The following is a 23955-nucleotide window of genomic DNA, read 5'->3' as shown; positions in this document are numbered from 1 at the left end:
TTATTTACCATTTAATGTAACAAAATGTGAAGGTTTGCGATGGCTGCAGTTTAAAAATCTGCATAAAATTTTTGTTCACAACTAAAATTCTCAGTGATATAGGAAATATTCTTGCAGTGTACGTGATATTTGTTGAAATGGAGTAGCGTTTGTGTCTTATATGTTCTGGCACTGTTTTACAAGCACACGTATTACCCCTATTTTCAACTGGTTAAAAGGTGGGCATCATCATACATCATAATTTAGTCTTACAAAGCAGATTTATACTGGGAATAAATATACAAAAAAACACGCTGATTATATTATTAATTTATTTAATACGCAAATGAGGCAATTTATTTATAGAAGACGATTCCTTTAATAAATCGCAAATAATGTCACATTTGAAAAACAAAATAAACTACAACGTTAATCAGAAAAGTTGTATGGTTAAATAAATATTGTGGGAAGCTATCGGAAAAAGATATGTAAAAAAACGACACCTTGGTTAGATGAGAATATTGGTTAGTATCTTTTTATATATTAATGATATGAAGAGGTATACATTCATGAATCCAGGATGTTTGTTAAATTCAGGAATTCATGTTGAATTCATGAATCCATGATTTTTTTGTGCAGCTTGCTGACATGTATATGACGTTATGGCCCATGGCATCGTCTAGGTTGACAACCATTCCGTTGATACGGTGTCTCACCATTGCAGGTGTCAGTGTGGACTGTATACAGACATTATTTCTGAAAGTTCTTAATTTTAAATCATAAGACTTAGGATAAGAAACTGCATATTTATGGGGTGGAGAGAGGTGGATTTTACAGAAGCTGGGTTATTTACGAGTTTTTTCTTTAAACCTTTTTAGTTTACACATTGGCAGTTTCAGTTTGATATTGTATATGAGAGATCTGGCTGGGTTTGTGGTATTTAACATATTAATATATTGATGCGTTAGCGAAAGCTGGAATTGGTGTAAAAAAAATGAAAAGAGTTATTACAATAACAAAAGTGTATGTCATTAATACGTATCAATTTAAGATAGATAAATGTACTTATAATTGAAGTAAATGATATGTATATATTCTTACTACCGTCTTATTTTTTTAAATTTTCCGCCCCCTTTGCTAATTATTTAATGCAAGACAAATGTTTTAGAGAAATCAAAATCTGTTCGAACTGTTCATTCATGTGTATTATTTTTTGTTAAATAGCATTGTTGCACAAAGCCATATTAAAATCTATTAGTTTCTTCTTTGTAAAGGTGCCCTATGCTTGGCATGTAGGCCCATGCTATATATCTGGGGCAAAACTAAGAGATGTTTCCATGCCAACTTCTTATTGTTCTATCTGAAAGGTTCCAAACAGTAAAATAGTGTTTTATGCAGCTGTGTTAAATTGTGTAGTCATTCAGTTTGAACGTGTTGATATATATAGCAAGGTTAGTTCATGCAGCATAGAAAAATCCTGGGCCTACATGTTGGTCGTGTTAAAAGATAACATGGATAGTTCATGCAGCATATAAAAATCCTGTGCCTACATGTTTGTCGTGTTAAAAGATAACATGGATAGTTCATGCAGAATAGAAAAATCCTGTGCCTACATGTTCGTCGTGTTAAAAGATAACATGGATAGTTCATGCAGCATATAAAAATCCAGGGCCTACATGTTTGCAGGGTTACAGGTTTGCCATGATCTGGACGACCACGAATTTAACTATCTTCTCTATTTCAATATCAAGTAGTGAATGCAAACATTCTTCCCCAAAATTGCGGCCCTCTCTAAACGACCAGTTTAGTTTGGGAACCTGCCACATTCCTCTATAATTTAATTATGGTCGCTTACAGAAAAGACCATGTGTACATTATTACTGGCAAAAGCCACTCTTGTCGACTGCGATCAAATGTGTTATGTGAAGTAAACCTTTTGCCTACTGGAGGCGAAATGGACGATATAAAGACAAAAACCACATATATTTGTTTTGTTCCGAATATGCGGAAAGAACGAGTTCGATACGGCATAGTAATATCGAGACCATCAGGCTAACACGTATGTTTCTATCGAACAACTTCTTTACCCAACTCGGACCAAATCATGGTATGCATTTATTACATATCAATTTAATATTCACACAATTTTTTATATTTATAATATATAGTTTTAAAAACAATGAATTAGGCATTTGGCGCTTTATGAAAAATCCCTCATATTTGTAACAGGGGATACTGTTGTTCTAGATATATACTGTACAGTTTAGTCATCGGTCTGTCTGCATTGCAGATATGCATTCACTATTTAGCTTTAAATGTTGAAACATGTTGTGTAAGCATATGAATGGATTTAATCTGTAGTCAGAGACAAATGAAACATAAGTTATGGACCAGTCAGTGACCATTTTTCTTGGACTTTACTTACTGAATAGACAAACGACTAGCAGGCAAATTTCAGGTCACATTTCACTGACTAATATTAATTAAATGCATTCACTTATTACAGAAAGCTTATTGACGTAGAATACTTCCAAAATAATGGATGCATTCAACCTAAAGTCATAATTTAAGCATATAGTTCTAAGACATTGAAGATTCAGTTTTCCTTCTAACACGCGGACTAGATATTTAACATCCAATTCGGATATATTTTAACAAGAGAATTCTAAACAATAAAAACACACGTTTCTATCCATGTGCCTCAGCGAGCGCATTTCTTCAAAATACCAACAATACTTTAAAGTGCATAGCAACAAATCAACCTCGATATATTTTAAGTGGACTATTAATGAATATTTACAGATGTAAAATAATTCTAGGCAGGGTGTGCGATTCGGAAATTTTAGGTGTGCGATATAGAATGTGCGAGACGGAATCACAGATTATCAATATCGAACGCAATATGTAAGATTAATTGGATAAATAATAAGTGTGCTTGACGGACAAAAAATAATGCAATTGTACACGCCAATACACTGCCAGATAGCATCATGCCTTGTACAGGTTGCAATGTCCATTTATATACTAGATGTTCACTGGGGCAGGGTATCTGGAATCATAGCATTGTCTCGTCTGTAGCTGTGTATACCGCTTGTATAATCAAGTAATTGGATACAATGTGGATGTGGTGAACAATCAACAGCAGGCCAGGTAGAAATACATGTAGTGCCGAGATTGTTGTGGTGACCATCTGCATATAAAGAAGCCCTGTTTATATAGATCGTTTTTTCTAGGTCTTGTATGTACATAACTCGGCACAAATTCATGTAAATCTAAAGATGACCTGTGTGTATCGTCAGTGACTACCTGGATCCTATGTACATGACTCTCTACATTTATATCTATATACGAAGATGACTAGGCTTCCTAGGTCCTGTATTTAGATAGGTCAATAAAATATATCTTAAAGCAAAGATGACCTGTATAAATAGATCAGGATTGCTGGATTAAATATGTTCTAAAATCAGTACCGATTTATCTGAATATAGAGATATAGAGATGACCTGTGCATATATATAGACAATATTTCCGCAGTCTCATATCACATAAATCAATTATATATATATATATATATATATATATATATATATATATATATATGTGTGTGTGTGTGTGTGTGTGTGTGTGTGTGTAAGGTTTCATAGGCCCGTATGTACATGAATATATACAGATTTGTCTCAGTATGAAGACCCGTGTACACAGACCATGTCTCATGGGTCCCATATGTATATAACTCTGTACACATTTATTAGAATATCAAAAGGACCTGTGCAGATAGGCCCAGTTTCCTAGGTCCTGTATGTACACAAATCGGTGCAAATGCATCTCAATACAAAGACGGCCTGTAAAGATAGACCATGTTTTATATGTCCAGTAGGCATATAAATCAAGCACAGATTTATGTGATTATAGGGGCCCCGAGTGGCCGAGTGGTCTAAAGCGCTCTCCGTTACGGATCACTACCATTTCACCTCTGTCTGCGTGGGTTCGAGTCTCGGATTCGGCTAATGTGGGTATGTGAGAAAGCTTGCCAGTAGCTTCTCGTGGGTCGGTGGATCTTTTCGGTGTTTTTCCGGTTTGTTCCTAAACCATTAATACTAGCCGCCATGCATAACCTATCGAGTGCTGTGAAACGGCGTTAAACCGTACAACAACAACAACAACAATTTATGTGATTATAAAACCGACCTGTACATATACGCCAGGTTTCCTAGGTCCACTATTTGGATAAATCAAAACAGAGGTATCCGAATATAAAGATACCATATGCATATAGACCATGTTTCCACGGTCCCGTATGTACATAAATCTTTATATCAAGAAGACTTGTCTATATAGGCCATGTTTTCTAGTTCCGTATAGACATAAATCAGTACAGATCTGTATGAATAGTAAGACGATTTTTTACACATACCACGTTTTCTAGTTCCGTATAGACATAAATGAGTCCAAATTTATATAATAACTAAGACGATTTTTTACACAGACCACGTTTTCTAGTTCCGTATAGACATAAATGAGTCCAAATTTATATAATAACTAAGACGATTTTTTACACAGACCACGTTTTCTAGTTCCGTATAGACATAAATGAGTCCAAATTTATATAATAACTAAGACGATTTTTTACACAGACCACGTTTTCTAGTTCTGTATAGACATAGATCAGTACAGATTTGTATGAATACTAAGATGATCTTTGTACATAAACCATTTCTTCTTGTTCCGTACAGACATAAATCAGTACATATTTGTATGATTATCAAGATGATTTTTGTACACAGACCAGGCTTTCTAATTTCGTACAGACATAAATCATTACAGACATATGAACGATGTTATTTAAATTTTCGCAGGTGGAAAACATAAACATCTTGTAAGTTTTACACATATTAAAGGTTATTCAGATTTTAATAAGTAGAAATGCATGGAAATCTCGTCTAATGATTAAACACATACACAAAATGCTCTACAGATTTTCATAGGTGAAAAACAAATGTTTAAGAACATATTAATATGATAATGACACCCTTTACCTTAATCGAAACTAGACAGAACAAGATTAATGCTTACTTTACCTAAATCGAAACTAGACAGGACAAGATCAATGCTTACTTTTCATTAGAAACTATGATCTGGTCAGCATGTCAAATAATTTAAATATCAACGTCCTTTGTACACATTTTCGCCCCTTGTGCCATGACTCTTTCTTGTGAGCGAAAATTAAAATATAATAGCCTTTCTTCAATAATAGCAACATAATCTAAACCCAACCAAGTCGATGGTAACTTCTGTCTTACAGTATTTAATATGTTTGTCAGGTGTATCTAGAAAGATTCTTTGTGGAAGGCAGTTGTGTTGGAATCATCGCTCAGTACTTTACGTTTCAAACAGCAATAATTGTTTTCCATATACATACCTACCGATCTATTTATCTCATTTCTCACCTAAAACGGTATAGTGTGATAAGAGAAAAGTATGGGGTAGAGAAAACAAGGGCAGTCCTACTTTGTGATCAAGGATTCATGAGGAAACGCTGAAAAACACTGATATGAATCGACAGCTCTGGTCTTTTGCTTGGTTCATCTCCCCATGAACAACAAATCAAATTTTCCAAATCCAAAGGAGGTTTGTGTACCAAAGACAAGGATGGTCTAAGCCCCTTCTTGACTTCTTTCTCGAGTGTAGTTGCAACCAAGGGGCTGATATGATCAGCCACGTCTAGACCGTACCACATCTCCCACAACATTATCGCAAGACTGTAAATATCAGCTCGGCAGTCATGGTTGCGGTCGCTAATGAGAACCTCGGGCGCCATGTAAACAGGGGAACCTGCCTTAGTGAAAGCAATATAGATCTTTGCTTTGGCCACACCAACATCTGTCAACTTTGCGACACCATCTTGACTAACCTGCGCACAAAAAGAAATAATAATATTCCATCATATACAGAAATAATGTTAATATTTCATTGAAGCCATTGGAGACCTTTATTGTCTATTCTGATGTTGCCTCCATTCCACAATGCACAAAAGAATAACTGCTCAGGAATTTCTTTGATAATAAATGCTGGTGCGACTGTGTCACCTCGTGGATGCTGATATAATGCGAATGGAAGTAGCACAAATGTCTAAAACTGATTGTATATACAATATTTCAGCTATGGGAAATAAGTGATGGAGAAAGCACGTGTCAGATTGCAAACTGAAATCCACATCATAAACTGCAGTTAGATACATTTTGGTCGTATTATTATCATAAATTCAAGCGCCATGCAAAGTGTATTAAACTTTGAAATCACCATATAGATGGAAATATAATGGTATCTTTATTCACTAATAGGTCTGAGGAGTTTTGCTGTTAACCAAACATAAACGATTTCTAAAAGGCCTTATATTCAAATATATTTTTTAGGCTTGCGGTTTTTCCACACAAATCTGAAAACATGAATAAATCAAATAAGATACCCTAATAAGCAAATATTGACCCTAGATTCAACTTATTTTATGTGCAATAATTGTGGTTTGTTTCTCACCAGTACATTCTCCAGTTTAAGATCTCTATGAACAAATCCCTTTTGATGAAGATAGTCCAGACCAGTGCAAATCTGCAGCGCGTGTCTGGACATGTTGTGCATGGCTCGGAACCTTGAGCTGGTGTTAGCCACCTTTCCAGGGGCACTGCTTGCCTCCCCTATGTATTCTTCTTTCAGAGAGTGCTGACACATCTCTAGGATCATGATCCAGTGAGGTTCTAAGGAATGTCTCTTGTTCCTCTGAAGCATCGCGTAGGTAGCACCATAGTACTTGACAATATTCTCATGGCTGAGATCTCTGTAACAATAATAAGTTATGATGTTTGTATAGGTTTTGAAGTATCATTTCAGGATTTCTCGGGATTATAAAGGTAGGAAACAAAGAAAATATGTTTATGTGGCTGTACCTTTTTATTAAGAAAGTATATGATTCCTTACGATTGTGTAATCTTTGCATGATTAACAATACCAATGTATTTAATATAGAAACTTTGACATTTATTTTATTATATTTGCCAATAGGGATCTGCATAGGTGAACCTACTTACCTGACAATACATCAGATATAAAGAAAGAAAGTAAGAAAGACAGAAAGAAAGAAAGAAAGAAAGAAAGAAAGAGGAATACCGTAGTGTGCGGTCTTCAAGAAGTATATCAGAGACGGTTGACTCTCGGAGTGGATCCTTAGTCACTTTGAGTGCCACTGTAATTTGTCTCTCTGCCTGATTTGGCTGTCTGTTAATCCTCCTAATTTTGCCTCTATATACGTCGGCAAAACTGCCGCTCCCTAAAGGCTTTTCCTCGGGATTCCATACGAGGTCCTCCATCATGTAATCATATTTCATGATGTTGTTGATAAAGAATAAATCAAGTTTTCCTTGAATGGTGTAGCATTCTGAGATTAGCTGAGGGAACAAGATCTCTAGATTCTTCTCGTGTCCCCTCATTTCCTGAGAAAGGTCTTCCATTAGTTGCTTGTCTGCCCTCAGAAAGTTCGGAATCATTTTTGCAATAGCATCAACTCCTTTTATATATTTCTTAAAGAACTTGCCGACGTCCGTTCCCAGACTCTTGTTCTGGAGGATATTGTTTATGAAAAGTTCAGTCGCTTCTTTCATACGTTCTTCAACCGGTATTTTCTTTGAGGAACTGAACATTAATCCACCATTCTTTCTTGACTTCGTCTGTTCTAGGTAGCCAAGGTTACTTATGACTCCACCCAGACCTTTGTACATATGTTCATCTTCACTTCCCTGCCCAAACACCCGTTCTTTGAAAATATCCTTAACTTGCATCTGTGTTTTAATAGATTTATGTAGATCCGTCACCACTAGATTTTCACCGTCCAAAAGAAGACCTGTAAAACAAGAAGAATAACAACAGCAACCTCTACCTCCACAAGTATTAACACTACTGCTGCTGCTGCTACTACTGCTACTACTACTACTAATACTACAAAAACTACTTTAATAATAAGTTTATCCTTTCTCATGTCAAACTTATACCTAACTTTTTCAGGTAATTTGCATGAATTTAATAAATTATGAAAATGAGCGCTACCAGCAAGTCTTAGGTCCTTGGTAAAACGGCACAAAATTTGTATTACATGTATTTGTTTCAAAGTTCATTCGTCCTTATAACGACCCTGACATTCCTTCATCAGGTATATTACAACCTTTTCCCAATCACATTTTTCTCACATCTTCAACTTTATCACAAAAATCCATTTTGAACTTTATTTTTCATGATATTTTATATTACATGACATTATACGTGTATTAACATTATTATAGCAATGGTATGATGATGCATTATTGCAGTATTATTAGAACATTATGATTCAATTTAAATTAGTCAGTAGTTTTAATGTATCTATCCATTCATTTTCTGTGATTATTTCACACATATGTTTACTTTGATTCTATTTTCATTGTGATTATTTCCTTTAAAATGGTAAACCATTGTTTTGTTCTGAATTAGCCTTACATCTTTGCATATGTTATCTGATTCTTTCTTGTAACTTTTCATTTGTCTCAACGTCATATAGCATGGTTTAGAAACAGTATACACGATGTTCCTGATATTACACTCCAAGTATTTCACGTATTTCCTTCTTTCTGCAGCTGGAGATTGCCGGAAGGAATATTTTGGCCATCAAATATTGTTGCATATCCGTCCCTATTGTTCATTCCCTGTACATTTTCATGAATAATTTGACTTGTTTTTCTAACTTCTCTCCGTAACATCTTACTTTATTTCTTTTTAGGCATCGTTTCCATCATTTTGAGGTATCATATTTGTTAATGACCACAGCATCGGATCCACTATCCGCCAGACTTATGACAATATTATTATTGTAAATTAATTTACTGAAAACTTTCTTTCTTCTTTTTCTAATAGTCAATGGGCTCGAATTTTGCTAGTAGGAAATAATATCGGCTAACGATACGTCAGAATATATATATATATATATATATATATATATATATATATATATATATATATATATGTGTGTGTGTGTGTGTGTGTGTGTGTGTGTGTGTGTGTGTGTGTGTTTAACCACTCATTTCACCTTTACCTGTTGTGGATTTTCTCTTGTTTTCTCTTTAACATCCTCTGCTATACCATAATTGTGGTCTCTATTACATCATCTGTTTCCATGCGCTCATTTTGCACTTTAAGAAATCTGTCAATCATTACCTTTTTCTTGCTCGTTATCGTCAGTTATGATATTTATTATATCTGCATTGTTATTGTCATTGTCTGCTTTAAACCATAAAACAATTCAGTAGCGCAGAGGAAGAGGATCTCTTTTAGATTCTTTTCTTGTATTGCTATTCCTATGTAAGGCAAGTTGCATTGTCATTTGCATTTTTATAGCTCCTAAACCCTAACTGTAGTTTCATCTACTGTCTGATACGTATGGCAAAGTCTTATATATATATATATATATATATATATATATATATATATATATATATATATATATATATATATATATATATATATATATTAAGGTGGAGTTTAAATTGGGCACAACTCGTAACAGCATACCTTCACACTTTGTAATTTGGTCTTCCATGAGTTCAAACTCTCTCTTAAACGTTTTGATTATCTTTTCCTTAAATCCGGCAACGATGCCATTCTCTCGGTCCCACTTGTTGACAACGAGGGCAACTCGATTGGCTATCGTATTCTCTGCTTCTTTCAGGAACTGTTTCCAGTCCGACACCGTCGGGCACTGGTGTGGATGCCATTCTATCAACTTCGTCTTCAATAATGCAGAAAATATTGAAAGAGTTGTGTGACATTTGCAGAATAATTCGTGATAGCGAGAACATATGTATGCACCGTCATGTCATCTATAAAATAACTGACAATAAAAGGAAATATGAAAAGAGTATAAACAGTATAATAGCTGTTAGAAAAGGTTTTATATCTGGATATATTTAATGTGTGATGTATCATGAGAGACCTAAATATTACCCTTATAGCACATGCAACAAATGTGAACACAACATTCACAAAATCAAAACTTTCACTGTACAAATGTCTTGTAATCATATGACTTATTCATAAGATCTCTGAAAAAAATAATTTAACCTCAAAAGAACACGTGTCATTTTAAAATACTAATTTTCTTTACCAAAATAAATTGATTCATTAATATATTCCCTTGCGGAAATACGATTTACCACAATCTAGCACAATCCACTACAATTTAACACAATCTAGTACAATCCACTACAATTTAACACAATCTAGTACAATCCACTAAAATTTACCACAACAAACTAAGAAAATACTTCAATCGACCACAATTGTGTACAATTAAACGTGAAAATACCATTATAGACCCGTATATATATATATATATATATATATATATATATATATATATATATATATATATATATATATACCACAAACTTCCAAAATCTACTACAATCTACCACGATCAACAACAATATTTCAGTCTACTACTGTCAAGCGTGAAAAAGCCACAAGAGACCAGTATTTTTTAAATTATTTACGTTTTGACTGTTAACCACGACTGTCTGATTGTTTATATATATATATATATATATATATATATATATATATATATATATATATATATATATATATATATATATATCAGAATCCACTACGATATACCGCAAGATAATGTAAGCTTGCACAATCAAACAAGGATAGTGCATAATCGACCAGTATATATTTAATGTTTAACAAATAATCTATTCTTCTTCTTCTTCTTATTATTATTAGTAGTAGTAGTAGTAGTATTGTTGTTGTTGTTGTTGTTACAAATAACGTTTCCTAACTCGCATAAATAGCTTTATCTAAGAGTGCAGTATGCATGATGCAAACGAGTCTATTAGCGTTATAAATTATTGTAATTATTGCTATTAGATTTCTGATAATTGGTCGATTTGACCATCACGTGGATAGTATAACATACTAATATTATATTATAACATAATTTGGCACTTCAATATATGGCATAGTGCTACATATGAATTTTCATGTAATTTTTATTTTATAAATATATCATGTTACTTAGATGTGGTAAAACGTCCAAGGTAACTTGCAGATGTGAAATTCAGGATCCAAAATTAAAATGTCACAAGGTTTAGTAATGTCCCGTGTAATCTGAAGATTTGAAATACAGGTCCCAAATCACAACGTGTCATAGGTTGTGCTGTTTTATCATATGTCGGCAGGGTGCAATACTCTGTAATGTTGTTTTTTTAAAATGTCGATGTGCTTTCCGGGAGTTATTATGTGTTCCGGCAGCCATTTTGGCCGTGTTTCTCTGCACCTTTGTAACAACATTACGTGAATCAAACTAAAGCGCATTTAATAATCATGGAACCAACAAATGTCGTATGCAAAAAGAATTTAAATTTAGTCCAAGTTAAAGCATGCATAATAAGGCACATTGATTTATCTCTAATTCAAAAAGCAGCCGTATGTATTAATTAATTTTAGAGATAATTCCTTATTCCCGGTAATATGCTACACTAACGAACAAAAGCTAAACTTGAAGGGCTTTTTATCATCTAAAGAAGGGCGGGTGAGCATCGGTAGAACATTTTCATTGGGGAAAAAGTTTCTTTACAACAAAGATATATATATATATATATATATATATATATATATATATATATATATATATATATAATTATTTTTAAGTAATTAGTTTATGAATGTTTATTAACTATTGTCGGTATATACATCGTTTGTAGTGGATTGTGGTAGATTGTGGTATTTTCATATTCAGCTGTGGTGGATTGTAGTGGTTTATGGTATTGTAGTAGACTGTGGCATAAATACTGGTCGATTGTGGTATTTTCAAGCTTAATTCAAGATGGTTATTTCGGTTGCAGTATTTTCATAGTAGATTGTGATAGATTGTATTAGATTGTGGTGGATTGTGGTAGATTACGGTAAATCGTGGCAACCCCTGAATAAAGCATTTGCCTCTGACGGTGAATTTAAGAAATAAAACTGTAATATATTTTGTATCATGTTGACTGTTTTTAAAGCAAGACGCATGACTTAAAAGTTGAGGGATTTCATATTTTGATGGGATTCGATGCATGTTCCACATCTTTTGGAAATTTGTTGGAAAGCTTAAATGGACACAAAAAGATCTCTTTCGCATCAAATACGATGCCATTAAAAATAATAACAAATTAATAAATTCCCGTTTTCTAATGGATGTGGTCATAAAATTAGAATGAAAACGCCTATCTTCTAATCAAATAAGAGGACGAAAATGATAAATTAATAATAAAATAAGGGGCAATCCATAATACTAAATATGACACAATAACACCTATATTTACATTTCACAGACCTTGAAAAATTCGGTAAAATTAATTCATTTTGATCTTGAACTCATTCTACTAACAGAAAGCACAACGAGGTGGAGTCCTAGGTTCGATTCTCCAAGAAAGCTCTTATATTGATGCATTATCATCTGCACCGAGATCCATTTGAAAGATCTTCTGTCTCGATTTTCTGAAGTTGGCTTTTATGATGCATTTCTTACGGAAATAAAAAATTCCAGGATATAAAAAAAACAACGAAAGTGAACTTTTCCTACAATTATTCATGACTTTAAATATATGTTAAATAATAATAAAATACAATAATATTTTACATAAGACAAAAGCGCATTCCTTACACAAACAAAGAAAGCCAAGGGGGATTTCACCTGTACCTATAAATAGTGCCTCTATTTTATAAGTCAGTTCTGCAGCCTTGATTTTAACTGGTTAGATAGGCGTGTATATTTCGAATAACCCAGCATCAATAAAAGCATCGAACATACGAAGGAACATAAAGACTTTCTAATTGCGATGATACAGACCTGCATATCACGCGATCTCAATGCATCGATAATTTTCTTTGTGATAAGATCAGTATCACTAGCGATGTATCTCTTCATATGGGCCACATTTTCCTCTGTATTCCTCTCTATGACGTCCATCTGTCGACGAACCTGCTGAAGCTTTTCCTGTATCTTAGTTCGAGTCTGATCTGTCATTACCCTGGAGACCTTTAGAGAATACATCGACCTTTTCAACACGGCTGAGAGCCAACTGCAAAGTTGATTAACGTCTAGATAATAAAGAACCTCTGTGTGTGTGTGTGTGTGTGTGTGTGTGTGTGTGTGATTTGGATTTTTAACATAGCTTTAACAATCGTTCAAACATATCGCTACGATGTCTGCATTGTGGCAGTTTATAGTGATGTCTAGCACTGGATAATCATGAGGCAGACATGTAGCATGATGTCCCACCCAGTCACATTATCCTGACACCAGGCCGACCAGTCATAACACTAACCTCTTAATGATGAACGCCTAGCGATGCAGTTGTGAGTACCATTTGTATAAGTCTTTGGTATGACTCGGCCAGGGATCGATCCCACGACCTCCCGCATCCAAGGCGGACGATCTGACGACCAGACCACCGGAGTGGTCAATAAAGGACCAGTAACGATGGTAGTCTAAGATGGAATATTTCCTTTGCCATAAAAAGGAATGACACGATGTATATTTCGTTTCATATATATAAACTATTCATCGTTGGGTTCATGTTCTCATGGCAGTCTTATACATTGATATAACCTTGATGTAACCCGATGTAACCTTGAGGCACTTCATTACAATTTAATATCTAATTACTTTATGTATAAATCTCTTGCTCCTGAAAATAATTGTTCCGTTCATATCTTAGTTCCTGGATGTAGCTCCTTCAGAAGGATTAGAAACCAATATTGGTTGTGCTATTATGTATACTACCTACCTCTAGATCTCATCACAATACAAATCTAACTCCCCGGATAAAACGATGAAATCCAGTAATCAGAATCCCAGCTTGTACGTGCATTTCAAATACACACGTATAATAACAAAGTCGTGCACATAATCCAATATACGCTTTCAATTTTAATTTGTCACTAAAACAGAAACAATTTACGAAGATGTACTCTTACAAAGGTTAAGAACAGGATAGAAGAGGTAAGAAATGTGGGCTCAGTGGGCAGGCGGTAGATTCAGGGTTTGCCAGCTTTTACATATTTAGGGGGTCTATACTCTGAAACATCTGATTAGATACAGACTTTTGCCTTTCGTTCCTGTAAACGAATTTGAAGTTCTTTATTATACTGGTCTATTTGGTTTTCTCTGATAAAGCTATATAAAGTTTTGCATTATGTACAAATACATATTGTACGAATACGTTACAATTTCCACCCAAAATATTAGCATATGTGTTATTCGCCATGGTAGATTAAATGTCGCAAATTTCTTTATTTACGAAAATTTTACCGATAGTGTGTGTTCAGTCTGTTGATAAGGCTATCTGGCAGCAGATGACTGATGGCCGTAGATAAGTCTTTGTGCTCTTCTGTCTGCGTATGGTATTGGAGTGCTCGAATGGCCTAAAACATGACAAATGATTGTGAGCGATTTATTGTTCTTCGCTAAATCTTCCTACTTCGTAAACATTGTTTTGACTTATTATTGTGGAAATTACATCATTTACACAAATGGCTAATTAATGGATGTACACACATGAAAGCGCAGAACGATGTCCACTTTTCCTTTTTATTTTAAGAAATTTGAAACAACAATACGTTAGTAATAAGTAAAACATTAAAAATCAAAGTAGGAAAATGCAATAATAAATATTTAACTAATGAATATAAATCCTTCCGGCTCGTCGCGTCTGTATCCGTACTGACTCGATCAATTGCGTATGAAGTTATTCCTGCTGATTACAATCACGCATTTTTATACGGAGTTACTAAATTGATTGGTTCTCTCCTAAACAGATATAAGTACATTAAGGTGTCTTTTAATTGTTTTACTACTTTAAATTGTACGTATCATGCATTTGAAATGTTCATACACATTTGCACTAGATTTCATGTACATAATCACGCTCTATAAATTTGCCTGTGCTAGTAATGAGTCAGGACTTGAGGTTCATAATGCGGAAACAATACAATATAAAACAACAACAGCAGCAATGCAATAATAATAATAATAATAATAATAATAATGATAACAATAATAATAACAATAGTATTGTTATTATTGCTGCTATTATTATCATTATTATTATTGCTGATCATTTATAAAATTTGTTAACAATTCTATCCTATAAGGTTTGAAACACACATTCATCTTCGAATATATCTTACCTCTGTCATCGAAATATAACAAATCTGGTCCTCTTTGAATCCTGAGTAAATCTTTTTCAACTTGGTGACAATATCAGTTTTCAAGACATCTTTGTCCGTTTGAGGGATCACATCCCATTTGTTAACAACAAACAAAGAAGCCTCTGGATTAAAACCTTCTTCGCCAGCAGAGCTCACTACTGTTCGAAGGAAGTCCTGAAGCTATAGGAAACAATGAAAGACAAAAGAGCAATACTTTCATTGTGGTGGGTAAGTACAATTTACTTTCTTGTCTTATTCTAGGTCTTGCAAGCAGCGCTCTGAAGAAAACAAGGCGTACAGAGTTTGAACAAAACCAAAGTAACGAATATATCAATTTCACTTACATTTATAATACTGTTATTTAAATTATTATTATTATTATTATTATTATTATTATTATTATTATTATTTGTCTTCTTGCTGTTAAAACGGTTGCTAATATCTTAGACAGCTTTAGTGTCATGAAATTATTGGTGTTACCAAAATTTATTTATGAATTACTGAGTTTGACAACAAAAAACATTCACAATGTTTTTCAATAGCTAAGGTCTCTTGTTATATGTGTTTGGAGATTGGCAATAAACAAATTTAAACGAAAAGTCGTTATTAATGATTATGATGAAGGTGGCGTTAAAACTGCTGATCCATACGTTTGATGGGTAGATTTGAAGTATGATACATCTGAATACAACATCAAAGAAGTAGCACATGTTAGTTATTTTATTCTCAAATATTTAGTATTTTATCCTTTTGTAATAGACTGAATGAATATATATCTAAATATATTATGGATAACTTTCTTTAAGATATGTCGAGTTGCATAATTGGTTTACGACACAAAACAATACAAACGAGATCCTCAAACACAATATCGGTAAATCCCAATATTGATAGGGAAAAATTCCATGAATTTAAAACCATTCGGTTGAAAAAGGAAATTTATAATAAACCATTCAGTAAACTAAAATAGATCATAAATCCATTTTGATGATTTCTGTAATAAGTTTAGGTTCAATGTAATTTTATATATTATCTGTGGTTTTTAAACGCTAATGGAATCAACGTAAAAAAATTTCATATAAATATCGATACAAATGTACAATACCCACTCAAATACTCAAAATGATTAACAATTTTTGAAAGAGATAGTTTTGGTAATTTATTTGTGGAAATATCCCAAATATATTGTGCATTTGAGATAAGATGGCTGTAGACTCTTACATTTTAATTATCTAGACATCGTGTTTTCATGTACACATTGAACGAAAAGTAGATACATACTGATACGTTAGATAATTATGTATCTAGATATATTAATACGTTAGTTAATTATGCATGTAGATATATATTAATACGTTAGTTAATTATGTATGTAGATACATACGTTAGTTAATTATGTATGTAGATACGTAGTTAGATAAATTGATGGAAAGAGAGACTCATAACTCGATGTTTATGTATTATTCGATGTCAGGACTGCAATTAAGGCTATCTCTCCTAGAGGCACACGATATTTTTATTAAGAGGAAAAGTGCTCAATGTTTTTCAGTCTTTTAAAAATACCTTTATATTCAAGGATGAACATATTTCATTCATATTAAATCATTATTTGATCCAAGACCACAAACTTTACCACTGTTATGTGTTTAGCGTAATAAAAGATTCTAAAAAATTATATAAAGGGAAAACATTAATACGCAGTAGTAGTAGTTTATTATTATAGCAGATGAAGTTGTATCACCGTCGTCATCGTCGTAGTGGTTACCTCTGTTTTTGCAAAGTTTTGCATACAGTTTGGATCTACGTAAATTAATGAAGAATTGATCCCATGCTAAAATTAATGTTAAAACAATTTTTATATTCAATCCAGGCCGGAAAGGAATGCAGATTCCGGACATAAAACTTATATATTTTTTTATTGTGATTGACGCCATATTCATTTGTCCATTCGAAGAATAATTATATTAACTCTGAGTAAATGAACCAGTGACTAACCCTGCCTTTCTGGATCCCTCCAGCATTGGAGCTATTTACAACGTAGATAAAACCAAAAGACTTCTCTAGGTAGTGCGATACGTATTTGGTCATCCGCCCTATCCCTCCGATTCCTGGCGTGTCAACAATGACCATGCCTTCCTAGAAACAATGCAGAAAGCAAATATAAGTCCCTACTTTGCAGTCGAATGCATATAATAGAAACGAATGATGTACTTTTACTTTTAATTGAAGCAAACATAAAATATGGATTTTAAGATCGAGGTGATAAAGTACTCTTACCCTCCTGCTGAATGGTCAGTCAAACTAGCATTACTTATATTTATTTCATCCATTCAGTATTAAACATAATTCTTTATAAGATAAAGTTTTGCTGCAAGTACAAGGGCCATTGAGCGCGAATATACTACCTCTAATAGAGGAATTGGCCAATAAATCTCAACTTTGGAATATGGGGATTCCCCGTAGGTGTCAGTCTCCATTAGAAATTGCTTCAACTCTTTAATTCCTCTGCCTTGACTGTCACCAAGATCCACCCTGACTGGCGGTCGCTTGCCAAGCTTGTGGCCATCTTCATATACCGACTTAAAGTATGCAACGGCCTCCTTGCTCCCAGTTGTACTTGTTCTTATCTCACAGATAGTTGCTGTACAGGATAGCTGACTGGTCGGCAAAAGGTCCATTCCGAGAAGGAGATTAATTAAGGTGCTCTTCCCAGCTGTGGTCTCTCCTGCAACAAATACTTTAATAATTTGAAACAGTCGCAATAACAGAAGACTTGAAAACACTGGTAGGTTCGGCGCGAACAACTGAGTTTCTTTGGGAAACGCACTACTGACATGTTTGCTTTGAGATCAGGCAACAACGGGAAGGAGATGGGCTGGTAAAGCAGAAGCACATTCCAGTCAGATTCGGCATAGCATTAGCGCATGCGTGCAGAAACCATTGACGAATAAATGAAAATCATTACAACATAGCTTATTATAGACTTCTTTTAACTAATTATTTTTATATTCACTACAAGAAAATATACTAACATTGCGAGGGAATTGGAATTACATTGTTATATATTAGTAGATCCCATATTATTAAATGAGGTAAAATTTTAGTGTTTACTAACGAAATAGAGTTACATTGTATTTGCTACATAAATGTACAGGTTCCTTTTTAAGACACATGTTTTCATGTGTTTTTTCACATATATCCATACACTAAATACAGACTAATTCAACAGAAAAAACAGCAACAACTGAATAGATTTTAAGAATACCTGCCACAAGAATTGTACATTCTTGTGTCCTCAGTTCAGCTGCTCTGCTTGCAAAAGAACTATTAATATCTGAAGAAGAAAAAAAAATTCGAGCGAGCACATTTCTTTAAGAAGCCTTAAGCGGTCATGGATAACTGTCTCACATAATTGATGATGAAACTTACCCGTAAAATGAAATAAACAAAGTATGTCTGCAAATGACAGATGAATAGCTATGGCTGATAAATCTCTTCTCATATCCCTCCAAATGTTTTAATATCATTGGCAAACCAAAAAAAGTCTCATTCATACGCTCAAACCATTGTGCATTAGCACAGAAGAGGAAGAAACAGATGATAGATAATTGTGTATCTCGAATTCAGATTATCATCCCAGACATACTCCTGTCATTCGGTCTTTCCTTGAATGTTTGTAAGAGTTGTTTTTAAGATCACACCATCGCTCATAAATAGGTTATGAACAAAAATAAATCCATGAAATAATATTATGTTTGGAAAAAGAATTCATATCGATGTGTACAATCAAAACTGATTTATTTATCGCTAAATTATATATATAAGCCTTTAGCCACATAATTCGACAATAGATTTCTTTGTTTGCTTCCAGTGCCTTTATAGATTTAAATGTGTTTCCAATTTGATAGGAGACATGTACTTATTTATTAACCTGTAAAGATCTGACTCAGGTTTTGCTGAAAATTCCTTGGAAGTCTGAAGAAAAAATCCTCTACTTTTCGGCAAAATTCGATCAATTTCTCCCTCTTGACGCGATCCTCTTCCAATGCCTTTTTCAACCAGCCAAATGTCTAAAAAGGACGTTAGAGGGACAATAAAAACAGCACTTATTTGACATAGCATGATCAAATTGACAAGCTTTACGTATGAAAGTCACTGGAAAAAGGTTTGTATTTATGTTGATATCTTTTCAATGATTTTGACTTTTAATAATTGTGGTGTGAAATTTAATAAAATTTATAATAATTTAATACATACACACGCATACAGACACACAGACACACACAGACACACACACACACACACACACACACACATATATATATATATATATATATATATATATATATATATATATATATATATATATATATATATATATATATATATAGTTTTATCTGCCTGTGGTTGACCTGTCTTTATTCTTCGTGGTTTAATTCACTTGGTTTTCCTGTTTAAAGTCACTACTTTTCAGTTAAATAATTCATACATTCGGCTCATTACTCAAACACTCACCCGTTATTACTACCGTTTTTGCAGTTTATCCTGGTGTTATTATTTTTACGGTCATTGCTCGCATTAAAGAACCCATTGAATGTCTGGGATTTAATTTGCGGTTTCACAAATTTACATTAAAAATAGACGTCGCTGTATCAACTACCTTTTCATGTGCCAAGACCAAGTAATTTCGATCATCAGTCAAGATGAAGTGAACTATGCGAAACATCTTGAAACTGTACTTCCATTGTATATAATCATGTAAAGCACATAAGCTACTTAAAAGCTAGATTTGCACTGTTCCACGTCAGTATATATATATATATATATATATATATATATATATATATATATATATATATATATATATATATATATATATATATATATATATATAAGAAATAATGGTGTTCATACTTGCATTATTACTCGCAGGAGATATTAGAATACTTGCAAGTTTTCACAACCTTACTCTTTGATTCCACAAGTTCGATGAACAAATTCTATTTTTGTACAAAACGTGCTAAAACCAAACTGTACGACATTTACCTATTTTACATAAATGTCTTGTTTTCTATCCCTATCAAAATATGCTACGAAATATTAGCCGTATGTATGGATATAATTAATTTAATATTTCATATTTAGAGGTAGTGCTTGTAGATTCAAAATTTATAGAAAAAAGAATTTTCTTTCTGTTACCTTAGGTGCACTAAATCAATACAGTATCAATTGAAATAAAACATGCTGGTAATTTTATTAAATAAATTGCCTATTCGTGTAAACAAATTATATCTCTACTGATAAAGGTATATATACGGCAACATACATTCTTCAAGTCCAAGCCTGTTAAGTACATTACTGATCCGTAAAATTGGAAATTGCTATCTTATCCAATAGGGTCAAATCAGGAAGCGGTTCTTAGACTTTCTTACCAGTGAAGGGCATATACGCTTTATTCCATACCCACCTCATGTCACACACACCTTGTAGATTCAAAATATTAAGAAGGAAACCTTTACAACAATAAAAACCCGTCTAATATTATTTTCAAACACCTGACCCAGACCTATTAAGCAGGTAGTTCATCCGTAACATTGCAAACTGCGCTGTGATAGAAAGTGTCACGATGCGCTTCCTGTTAGATCTATCTCATCCAATAGGATCTGGTCTTCTTATCAAGAAAGGGCATATCCCTTTATTCCCATCCCCCAACCACTCCATTATGTTAATTGATATATGTGAGGCCCCGACGTTACATTACACAACATCGTGTCTATTCTAATGATATTAAGGAGGTCGCAAGAGGCAGAATTTATAACTAATTATCGATACTTGAAACAGCAATCCCCCAATTAAAACAAGAACGACAACAACATTAACTACTACTAATACACTGGTCAACAGTGAAATCATTACTGACTTGAAAAGGCCCTAATCTGTAGTATTTTGGTGTGCCGAACACGAATATAACCGTGAAAAATTTGTATTGGCTCTCGTTTTGAAGATATTCATATACCTCATTTTCTATGTTTCACTGTGTAAATTTCTCCAGTAGGACTGCAGCAACATCCGGAATAATGATGTAACATTGCATAATACCATCATGCTCACATCATCCACAGCTGATTGCATCATTTTCTGATGCAATGCAATACTAATGCCATGCGGCTGCTGAAGTAAGTTGACGTCAGCAGTGTACTATACATGTGTAGGCCTATTATACTAATGCCAGGCGGCTGCTGAAGCTGACGTAAGCAGTGTACTATATAAAGCCCAATCAGATAGGTTCAGCATTTAAAATATTTTAGACGTTGTGCGAGACAGTTCAAGCTACTGTTACATAAAACTTATTATTTTATCCATTTACGTACAATAAAGAACAGTAATGCCTCGAAAGTGTGTTAATACCGCGGACAATTTTTGCTATATTTGTGGGGAAGTGACATTTGCCAACCAGAAGAAAAGTATCAATTCTCAAGTGAAGAAGGCATATCATCTTTACTTCGGATGCAAGGTTGGTGACCAAGACAAGCCTTGGGCTCCGCATATATGCTGTGCTACATGTACAACACAGCTTTCACAGTGGTTGAATTGCAAAAGGTCATCAATGCCGTTTGCAGTCCCAATGGTGTGGAGAGAGCCAAGCAACCACTTAAATGACTGTTACTTCTGCTTGGTTCCTCCTCTTTCCGGCGGAATAACGAAGCGAAAGAAGTCGAGAATAGTCTACCCAAACATTCCGTCTGCATTGAGACCAGTTCCACATGGTGAGGGACTTCCTATTCCAGAACCTCCAGCAGAATATTCTCTTGATTCATCTGACGAAGACAAAGGTGAGTCGACCTGTTCTTCTCCTGGTCCATCAGCATGCAGTGATCCAGATTTTCACTGTGGTGCATCATCAACCCCACACAGAATAACACAGGAAGAACTAAATGACCTGATTCGTGATTTGGACTTATCAAAGAACAAGGCAGAATTGCTAGGATCAAGACTCCAACAATGGAATCTTCTAGAAGAAGATGTCACAATTACTGCATATCGAAAGCGCCACCAGCAATTGGAGCCTTTCTTCAGAAAGGAAAGTAATCTGATATTCTGTTCCGATATTGAGGGCCTCATGAATGCTTTAAAAATCACTCATGACCCACAAGAATGGAGACTATTTGTGGACTCTTCGAAACTGAGTCTCAAGGCTGTGCTTTTGCACAATGGAAACATTCTTCCATCTATTCCAGTAGCGTATGCTGTCCACATGAAAGAGACATACGATAACTTAAGGCAGCTACTGAATTCCATTGAGTATAACAAGTACAGCTGGCACCTCTGTGGTGATTTGAAGGTAGTTGCCCTTTTAATGGGACTGCAGCAAGGATATACAAAATACATGTGTTTCTTATCCGAGTGGGATAGCCGAGCAAGGGAAATGCACTACATGAGGAAGGAATGGACTCACAGGCAGAATGTAGCCATTGGAGAGAAGAATATCCAACACCCAGCTCTGGTTGAGGCTCAGAAAATCTTGCTACCACCCCTTCACATCAAACTAGGTTTGATGAAGAACTTCGTGAAAGCCATTGACCGGACTTTGCCAGCATTCCGATACCTGCATGAAAAATTCCCTCGACTCAGCGAAGCAAAGATTAAAGAGGGAGTTTTTGTGGGTCCTCAGATTCGAGAGCTTTTCAAAGATGACCGGTTCAACAACTTGCTGGAAGGTGACGCGAAACAAGCATGGAATGCTTTTCGCCTAGTTTCTACAAACTTCCTCGGAAATGTTAGGGCAGAAAACTATAAGGAACTAGTAGAAGACATGTTGATGAAGTATAAGAAACTTGGCTGCAATATGTCTCTAAAGATTCACTTCCTTCATTCCCATTTGGATTTCTTTCCTAGCAACTGTGGTATTGTTAGTGATGAACACGGCGAACGTTTTCATCAAGATATCGCAACAATGGAACAAAGATACCAGGGAAAATGGTCCACTACAATGCTGGCTGACTACTGCTGGACACTCCTCAGAGATGCTCCCGAACAGGTGTACAAGAGACAGGCGAAGAAATCTAAGATGTAGTCAATGACTTGATTTTTTATAGCTAGGCTATTACAGTTGACCTTTTACTATTGGAATGCATTTCGTTATGTAAACATTAATTTCTTGCAGATTACAAAAAAACTAGAGCCAATTTTGCAATTTGACTGTCATATTCGTGTTCAGCACATAAAAATTGATAAGAATTGACTAATTTTATTTCAGTAACATGACTTTTGTAAAAATTTGTTGTCCAGTGATATCAATCCACCTCAACCTCCACCTCCTCACGATCACAATCATATATATATATATATATATATATATATATATATATATATATATATATATATATATATATATATACTAGTGATTATCCGTATCTACCCACTAACCAACCAAACAGTTTATATACCCACCAGGCCTTGTTTTGCACCTTCCGCATCTGTCTGAAAATATTCCAGTAGACGTTGTTTGGCTTCTTCTAATGACTGTACGTTCCTAGTACTCAAATCAAACTTTTTCAGAAGACTGAAGGCAACTCTTAAGTCGGGTATTCTCATGATATCCTCAATTTTTTCGATGGCATATTCAGCAGCTTCCCTAGTCCGTATCCCATGCATGATTTCCAGTCTATAATCTGTATTTCTTTGGCACGACTGCTAACA

The 23955-nt window shown here is 34.3% G+C and overlaps 1 protein-coding gene across 1 annotated transcript; it reads right to left on the bottom strand.

Moving 5' to 3' along the window:
* Positions 1–297: 297 nt before the first annotated feature.
* On the bottom strand, positions 298–23955 carry LOC149804100 (uncharacterized). Its single transcript, XM_089954064.1, has 12 exons — positions 23707–23955; positions 19187–19325; positions 18521–18589; positions 17661–17980; positions 17251–17391; positions 15235–15435; positions 14357–14469; positions 12893–13124; positions 9568–9784; positions 7141–7870; positions 6514–6811; positions 298–5890 (listed from the first exon to the last, which is right to left on the bottom strand). Exons 1-12 carry the CDS (start codon positions 23908–23910, stop codon positions 5495–5497), a joined length of 3060 nt encoding a protein of 1019 aa, XP_089810190.1. The 5' UTR covers positions 23911–23955; the 3' UTR covers positions 298–5494.

The sequence above is a fragment of the Sinohyriopsis cumingii genome, chromosome 3, assembly GCF_028554795.1.
Source record: "Sinohyriopsis cumingii isolate HCF-2022 chromosome 3, ASM2855479v2, whole genome shotgun sequence".
Classification (NCBI taxonomy): Eukaryota; Metazoa; Mollusca; class Bivalvia; order Unionida; family Unionidae; genus Sinohyriopsis; species Sinohyriopsis cumingii.
Note: the sequence above shows the minus strand (reverse complement) of the source record. Positions and strands in the feature narration are given on the sequence as shown.

Excerpts from the sequence above, each read along its gene's own strand:
- LOC149804100 (XM_089954064.1), bottom strand. The coding sequence starts at position 23,910 with ATGCATGGGATACGGACTAGGGAAGCTGCTGAATATGCCATCGAAAAA. Across the intron at positions 17,392-17,660 it reads GGCCAATTCCTCTATTAGAG|GAAGGCATGGTCATTGTTGA; the intron begins GTAGTATATTCG and ends CATTGTTTCTAG. Across the intron at positions 13,125-14,356 it reads AGACTGAACACACACTATCG|TTGGCTCTCAGCCGTGTTGA; the intron begins GTAAAATTTTCG and ends TCAACTTTGCAG.